General features: G+C 45.6%; 1 protein-coding gene across 1 annotated transcript in view; it reads left to right on the top strand.

Moving 5' to 3' along the window:
- The first annotated feature begins 3,254 nt into the window (after positions 1-3,254).
- Positions 3,255-8,741, top strand: part of LTN1 (listerin E3 ubiquitin protein ligase 1) — a 46,468-nt gene continuing 40,981 nt past the window's right edge. The window contains exons 1-4 of the mRNA XM_054577716.1: positions 3,255-3,366; positions 6,730-6,933; positions 7,677-7,775; positions 8,267-8,497. Of these exons, the coding sequence (XP_054433691.1) occupies positions 3,325-3,366; positions 6,730-6,933; positions 7,677-7,775; positions 8,267-8,497 (576 nt within the window). The 5' untranslated portion in view covers positions 3,255-3,324. The remainder of the gene's footprint in view (positions 3,367-6,729; positions 6,934-7,676; positions 7,776-8,266; positions 8,498-8,741) is intronic.

The raw sequence follows: 8,741 nt of genomic DNA, 5'->3' as shown, positions 1-8,741 counted from the left end.
ATTTTATGTATATGTGTGCGCCTCTTAAAAAATTTTTTTTAATGCTTACTGAGAACACACTTACAGAGAGAAAGGGTGTGAGAGAGAGAAACATCAATCCATTGCCTCTCACACCCGCCCTGACCAGGGACTGAACCTGCAGTGTAGGCATGCGCCCTGCCCAGGAATTGAACCCGCAGCACTTCTCTCGAAATGTGTCCTGAACCACTCTCCAACAGAACCACACTGGCCAGGGCTATTTGTGTACCTCTTACTAGCCTTTGAAAGCTATTTTCCCAAATAGATTTTTCAAAGCTTTAGTTTTACATCTACCCCAACCATTTGATACACAAATAGGTGAAGTTTTCCTTTTCTGTTTTTTTAAAGATTTTATTTATTTTTTAGAGAGGGGGGAGGGAGAAAGAGAGAGAGAAGCATTGATGTGTGAGAAACATCAGTTGCTTCTCATGCCCCCCCCCCCCCCCCCCCCCGCCAACTGGAGACCTGGCCTGCAACCCAGGCAGGTGCCCTGACTGGGAATTAAACCGGTGACCTTTCAGTTTGCAGGCCACTGAGCCACACCAGCCAGGACGAAGTTTTTCTCAAATGGAGTTTGCCGCTCCTATCTATTTTTGTATACTTACATTCCACTCTTGGACTAGCCTTACAGAAGGCTGAGGCATGAGCTGAGCTCACACTTTTTAATAGTAATAATCAAATCAGTAATTTAGAGAATTTGTTTTTGACAAGTTGGATTTTAACAATATTTTTCTTATTCTGGCAATGGCTTTCTTTAAATTTAGTTTCAGCAAATTGACCTACAGTGAAAGACACACACAGCCTGGTTTGGGAGGCCCTCTAACAATTAGCTCCAAAGTGCTTACTAAGTATTTATTTGCTGCGTTGGGTTTCCTTGACAAGTGAGACTTGGTTAGAGGACTGGTGGTGGGGATGGGGGGGATGGTTAGAGGGACACAATGAGTCATTCATCTTAGTAAAAAGTTGTAGGCGACCTGTGTGCCCATCAGTAAAAGTCACAAGGAATAAAGGAGAACAAGGCAACGGGGTTAGGTGTTAAAGACGGAATAGGACGGACGGCACTCCAACTACGCTGGGTGAGAACCTTGTGCTCCTCCTCAGACTCCCTCCCTGCCTCCTGCGTGCACCCTCACCCGCCCGCCGTCTGCCATGTCTGTGGTGACCACACAGCCCGGTGGGCCAGCCCCTTGACTCTGGTGTCTCACTCCCCTGGCCACTTTCAGATTCGGATGGGCCCCACAGCACATGGGAGGTGACATCCCAAAAGGCCACAGAAGGAGTCAGGCGATGCACGTATTTTAGCAGGATTAAACTGCTAAAACATTTTTTAGCCTTTGTATATTTTATTTATTTATAAAACTTGTTTTACAAAGATTTTATTTATTTTTAGAGAGAGGAGGGAGGTAGGAGGGAAACATCCATCTGTGGTTGCCTCCAGCTCGCCCTCTGCTGGGGACCTGGCTTGTAACCCAGGCACATGCCCTGACTGGGAATCAAATAGGTGACCCTTTGGTTCTCAGGCCAGCACTCAATTCACTGAGCCACACAGGCCAGGGCCACAGTAATATTCTTAAGTAAAAAAAAAAAATACCAACAAAAGTTAAAAATTCCGACCTTAATCCCACAAGTCCAGATTGATTGGGAGTCGAAGTAAAACCGAAAGCCAATCTCGTATTCAGCATATCAATTTGACAAATTACATCCAAAATAAACTTACTTTCAGTATTTAATAAAAACACTGCTACACAGCTTGCTTTCTTTTTCTTTTTTTTAAAGAAAGCTGTATTTCAATATATTAGGGAAACCCAACAGAGTATTTCATTGGTGAGTTTCCATAAAAACAGCAAGGCAGCCCAGAGGTAAGGACACACACACACACACACACACACACACACTGATTATACAATTTAGCATAAACTGAGCCCATCAAAATTCTGCCAAGGGGCACCAGGAGGCTTCCACTGAAGCACAATCTGGCAATCTGAACCCATGGGGTCCAGTCAGGAAAACAATCTTCACTACTTAAGGAGGAAAAAACCCCACTAATGTGGGGAATTGGCTATAAGGGATTTTAACAGCCAGAAGAGGTCACGGAGGTCCTCACCTCAGCCACATCTTCAGTCCCTGAGGGGCGGGGAGGGGGGGAGGAGAAGAAGACAGGAAGGGAAGGGGGTGATCAGAGTATTTTGCAGGAGGCCCTGGCGGCTGGGGCTCGGTGCTTGCCGTGATGAGGGAGCGGCGCCCCGGAGCTCAGCGGAGGGACCTGCAGAGTCGGGGTGCGGACCTCTGAGCAGAGGCCAGGCGGCTAGGACCCAGGCCGCCTGGCGGGGCGGGGCGGGGGCGGGGGGAGGGTGTGCTGCCTGCAGCCTGCTGCCGCTGGCTCCCCGAGGTGGCGGTGAGGCCGGTCCGATGGTTTAAAGGGCGGGAGACTGAAACTCGCTGCTGCCTGATGCGGTTGGAGTTCCCGGGGCAGAGACTGCGGCCAGGGCGACGCTGACAGAGGGGGCTGTCCCTATTCTGTCCCCGTCTTTCAGCGTCCCAGCACCTGCCGAGGAGCCAGCCAAATAAAGAATTTGGTGAGCTCAGTATCCTGCCGTTGAGTACGAGAAGGGGTGTGGACACGCGAGGCCATCACCAGCACCACGTGCTCGTCTCTAGTGATTCTCAGGAGCAAAATCACGACCTACGAGATCCGTACGTTTCAAATTCAGGACTGCCACGTTACCCTCTTTTCTAAAACTGCACGTTACAGTTATAATATGGAAATGGGTGGATTCAGGGGGAATATCGCCTAGAGCACTACTTCTCAAATTCTAATAAGGCCTCGGTACTTTGCTTCAGACGCAGAATCTTTTAATAGTGGCGAGCGGGTCCGACAGCCTGGGTTTCCATCAAACGCCCCGGTGATGCTGATGGCTGCGTTTTAAAAGGTCTAACCCTTCCGCGTCTCCCCACTGCCACTGCCACGTCGTTCCGCCGCACCCGCCAGCCAGCCGTCGCGGAGCCGGGAACCAACTTCAGCCCCGGGATGGAGGAAGGAGGGATTCGGCGCCGCGGTCCCACGCTCGGCCGCCCATTGGACAGATATGACGTCAGTCAGAGAGGCGTGGCTCCCATTGTGACGTGAGGCCGGCTGGGAGTCACGGCGCCCTAGCTGAAGCCCGGCTGCTGGCAGGCTTGGGTGGGTGGCGGAAGGGGAGGGCCGGGGAAGTTCTTCCGTGCAACCACTTCCGGCAACAGGGCCGGAAGTTGTGGTCCGGCTGCCTCAACTCGGGGGCTGCGGCTGAGTGCGGAAAGACCGCGGCCATGGGCGGGAAGAACAAGCAGCGGACCAAGGGGAACCTGAGGGTGAGCGCGAGGTGGCCGGGCCGAGCGGGGACGCGCGCAGCGCGGCTGCGGGGCGGCCTGGGCGCGTGTGCGGCGTGACCTCCCCGAGTGCGTCCCCGCTGGCCGGTGGTGTCCGAGCAGGTGGCGGGACTGGGCGAGCAGAGGCGCCCACGCCGTGCGGCCCCCTCGCACGCCCTCCTCCCTAACAGACGCGCCAGCGGCGGTTTCAGCGGGGAGGCCACCTGCCGGGGTGAGCCGGCGGCCTCGGGCCCGGAGGCGGCGGGCGCGGGGGCGCGTCGGGGCCCCGCGTCCGGGCTGCACCCCGCGCCCGCCCCGCCGCCGCCTCCGTCCTTTCTGCGGCCACCCGGACCCCTCGCGGCGCCTGGGCCCCTTTATTTAACAAACGTCCTCAATGTTTTGTGTTCGCGGTGGTCCCAGTACCGGGAAAAGAGTATCACAGCGACAGCCCATCCAGTCTACCTGGGGTCGCCCGCTGTTGCTGTTGGGTCACGTGTGCTTCCGCCGAGTGTATGCATTAGTTGAGCCATATGAGAATCACCTGCAGAAATTGTGACACCTCCTAAATCATGTGTGTTCTGAAAATGATGCCTCCTTCTCCATAACCATGAAGAGTTGCAAGGCGCCGAAAATGGAGCTTCGGTGTGATACTGTCGGCTCCTCGTCCTGCGCCGTGTGTTCAGATTTCTGCAGTCATCTCGGTCCTGTTCTCTGTAACTTCATTTTTAGGGAGAGCGTTAAAAAAACACCCGGGACCCAGCCGGAGATCACGTACTCCCGTTACCTGTGTAGCTCCCTCCCGTCGCGTCGCGTACTTTTGTGATGGGGGAGAGTCTAGGCCACTGTTTTGCTTAATTTAAATGTGTTTAATTGTTCCTTATGGTTAGATTCAGGGTCAGCAGTTTTTGACAGGAATGCTTCGTGGGTGACTTTCTCGGCGCATCGCCGCAGGGACACGCGGTGCCCGTGGGGCCCCCGTGGGTGGTATTTGTTTCCTCACGTGGGGAATGCAGCGTTCTCCGCTGGCTATTGGAATAACGTGTTCCGTGGTGGCTTGAGCCTGGGAATGTCCTGTTCTGTCCCACACACTTCCATCTAATGGTTTTGGCATTCTTTTTACTGCGCTGCTTAAAAACTTATGTTTAATCCTGACAACAACCCAAATAACGATTTAGCTACAATTACCTCATTTTAAACATGATAGGACAGAGTTTTAAAAAAATTAATTTACCTGAGTTTACGTAACCAGGAAGTTGAAGAGCTGGGATTTGAAAGGCAGTCGTGGGTTCAGCAGAAGCCTGAATCCTGACTGTCCTGGATTCAGGGGTGATGGGCACATGCCCCCGTTTCTTGGTGATAGAAACAGATAAGTATACAGATGATTATGATACGTCAGAGAATGGTGGTAGAGGTCTGAGTAGAAAGGAAGCAGGAGAACAGGAAAGAAGGGGGGTTGACCTGAGGGAGGCAAGTGTTGAAAACACAACTGTGTTTTGAAAAGTGAGTATGAGTTTGTCAGACAGTGAAAAGGGAGAAGAGGTTTCAGGGGGAGAGACAAGATCAAATTGCAAAGGGCGTAGCATATTCAGGGACCCTGGAATTGAACCTGGGACTGGACCATAAATTGGGGCAGCTCTTTTGGAACAACGGAGGGAAGAGTGGCAGAAGGACGGACTGGAAACGGTCGAGGCGAAAGGTCTGTTCTGAGTTTGGGCTTGAAACTGTAGGCGCAGCTGTGCTGCCTCAAACCCCTTGGGAGACACGCACAGGAGAGCGAAGCAGGCGCAGCACCAGGCCAGTGACCGCCAGAAACAGAACCAGGGTTCTCTGAACTGTGGGTAGGACATCTTACAGTAGAGTAAATAATAAGAAACAAGTGACTGTATTTTAAACTCAAAGTAGACATTGAGTAAAAGATACAACCAGTACATTAAAAAAGTAATTTGTTACTTTTAAATTGGAAACTTGAAGCCTAATACCTTTTCTTTTGATCCTGTTTATAACTGTCCAACTCTGATAACTCAGGTTAGTTCAGAATTCAGTCTTGACTCCTTTAGCTTTTAGTAATTATTTCTCCTTTATACTAGTTCATTGTTCTGTTTCCTCATAAAGCAGTTTACAAAAGGGATTATAGATAAAATTCTAATGTACTGTGGTCATTTTATTTAGTTTTCAGAATTGTAGTTCACTAGCTTTCTTTGTAACTCTTTGTTCATGTATCAATATTGAGAAAGACATTGAATAATGTTCATTTTAATAAAGTTTTAAAATAACCTTTCTTTGCAATTAGTCTTAAATGCTCTTGTTTTGAAAAAGTAATTCAAACCATCATTTTCATTTTTGATCACCCATTTCAGTTTAGAATATAGTCCAGATTATTCCTTGACAAATCAGTTTTCCACACACAATTTTGCTAGGTATGAGCAAATTGAATTACACAGTTGGATAACCCTTTTTGAACATTCTTATAAAGAAATAAGAAACAGGTTTTGATGGATTGTAATGTCATCCTGGACATTGAACTGAGGCTTGCTTTCTTTTTTCTTTTTCTTTTTTAGATGACAGTATGTCAATTTCTTTCAGCAGTTCAAAAGTTTCTTTCTCTGTCACAACTAATCCCTTAACTTTTAGTACTAGGAAACTGCTACATTGTGTATCAGTCAGACAGACCACTGATTATTGTTCAAAACAAAGTAGTGTATCTTATATCCTAACCATCATATGGATTTTTATGTCCATAATAATGTAATTTGTAACCATTTTAGCCCAAAGAGGTTCCAGAGTGTGGCAGTGAGTGTGTCTGTCCTCAAGGAATTCCTAGTCTAGAAACAGCTATGGTGAAACTTGTTCCATGGTGGTTACTGAATAAATCTTTGTTGAATGAATTGATGAATGAGAGCATATAATGCATTTGAGTTAATTTTACATCATTATCATTACGCAGTACACATACTATGTATACAGAAGTTGGAAATAAAACATTTTATTAAACAGTACTTAGGCTTATACATGATGCATTCTCTGATTTTAAATATTTTATGTCTTTAAAATGCTGTCAGGACTGATTAACTTGATATCTTGAGCCACTTAAAGGATTGTACCCAATTAAAAAAAAACATTTTTCTGGTGTTTAGGAAACCAGGAAATAGCTCCTAGGATCATTATTGATAACTTCTTGCTGATAGAAACATTTATCTTTGGGGAACAGTGCAATTCATGAAATCTTAGGCTAAGAAAAAAACCTCGAATAAAAAGCTTGTTCTGTCATGGGAATTATTAAGGAATTATACTCTAAAGAACTCAGAGGTAAATTTGGAACTCCTCCTGGACTCTGACATTTTATTTTTTTCTATACTTCCTTATCAGCCTTCAAACAGTGGCCGAGCTGCAGAACTTCTTGCCAAAGAACAGGGAACCGTGCCTGGATTTATTGGTTTTGGAACATTCCAGAGTGACCTAGGCTATGTTCCTGCTGTTCAAGGAGCTGAAGAAATAGACAGTCTTGTAGATTCTGATTTCCGAATGGTGCTGCGGAAACTTTCTAAGAAAGATGTCACAACAAAATTAAAAGCAAGTTTTATTTTTTTCATAAATTATCTTAATAAAAAATAGTTGTATTATTAAAATGTCATTGGCATATTTTACATAAAGGAAAATGAATCATCACAAATAATTTCTTTTACCATTGTACTGTTTTCTGAGATATAAGCTTATACTTAGTTTGTACTTATCTTCTAGGTTATAAATTAGTGTGTTGTTCTGTACATTTGGAGCCACGTTGGATTTCTGGCTGTATAGTTTTGCTCCCATTAGAGAATATAATCGGACCCTATAATTTTAAATGAGATTTTTTTGTTTGCATGTTTCTTATTTATTTATTAAAAAAATTTTTTTTTAATTTATTTTCAGAGAGAGGGAAAGGGAGGGAGAAAGAAGGGGAGAGGAACATCAATGTGTGAGAGAAACATCAGTTGGTTGCTTTTCACACGCCCCCAACTGGAGACCTGGCCCACAACCCAGGCATGTGCCCTGCGAGGGAATCGAACCAGTGACCTTTCAGTTCATAGGCTGCTGCTCAGTCCACTGAGCCACACCAGCAAGGGCTGTGTGTATTTTCTTTTTTAAAAAACAACTGAAAGATATCTACCGTACAAGCATGTAAAGGGACTGTTTAAATTAGTCCCATGTGGCACAAACAGAAACAGTGTATTCTCCCATTCCATAAAATAGACAAAGCTTCCAGAGAAGAATAAATATAATCAGCCAATATTATGGCTGTTGATCCCCTCATGATGTTAATAATTTACTTTTAGGCTATGCAAGAATTTGGAGCCATGTGTACAGAGAGAGACACAGAAAGTGTAAAAGGAGTTCTTCCGTACTGGCCAAGAATTTTTTGCAAAATTTCACTTGTAAGTATAAGACTTAACTAGCTTATTCCTGTTGTATATTTTTTTGATGGATGCTATAGGGACTGTCAGATTTATGTGACATTTTTGGTGAGGGTAAGGAAATGTTATGTCACTCTTGTTATACGGGTTGGATCACTGGGGGTACAAGTGTATAGGGAGCCTGTGTTTTCAAAAACTAGGTCAGAATTACCCAGATGCTTCCCAATCTCAATAAATTTTGGCAGTTTGATTACTTTGTATATTTGCTATAGAAGAATGAGAGTCAGTTGTTTAATTGTTTAAGGCCTAGCCTTAACTCTAGCTTTAATACAGTTCTTACCTCATTGGGAAAAGGGGAGAAGGAAAAATTAATCAATTTTTTCTCATAGTTATTGATTTTCGTTTAGCTCTGTACATAGTTGAGGTCTTATTAATAGGTCATCATAGCATATTCCAAAATATTTGTATTTGTTCCAGTAGAGCGATTTTAAACCATATTATGCTTGCAACAGGACCATGACCGCCGGGTTCGAGAAGCCACACAGCAAGCTTTTGAAAAACTTATCCTCAAAGTTAAGAAACACTTGGCTCCTTATTTAAAAAGTGTGATGGGCTATTGGCTCCTGGCTCAGTGTGACACGTATGCACCCGCTGCATCGGCAGCAAAGGACGCCTTCGCAGCCGCGTTTCCCCCCAGCAAGCAGCCGGAGGCCGTAGCCTTCTGCAAGGAAGAGATTGCAAGTGTGAGTCCTGGGAACTGTTCTGTGTTTTTCCTTAGATACTTAAGGGACAACAGGCATGTTACTGTGACAGCTCTTCTTCCTGGCATTATGAGGGAGTTCGTGTGTGAAATATTTGCAACGGAAGGTTGTCTTTTTAGAACATTGTTTAATACAATTGTTCGTGTTACATCTTATTTATTTTTTTAATATTTAATTAATTTATTTTTAAAGAGAGGGAGAGAAACACTAATGTGCAAGAGATACA

The sequence above is a fragment of the Pteronotus mesoamericanus genome, unplaced genomic scaffold (assembly GCF_021234165.1).
Source record: "Pteronotus mesoamericanus isolate MK-2021 breed Mesoamerican mustached bat unplaced genomic scaffold, CSHL_Meso_final contig_116, whole genome shotgun sequence".
Taxonomy (NCBI): Eukaryota; Metazoa; Chordata; class Mammalia; order Chiroptera; family Mormoopidae; genus Pteronotus; species Pteronotus mesoamericanus.
Note: the sequence above shows the minus strand (reverse complement) of the source record. Positions and strands in the feature narration are given on the sequence as shown.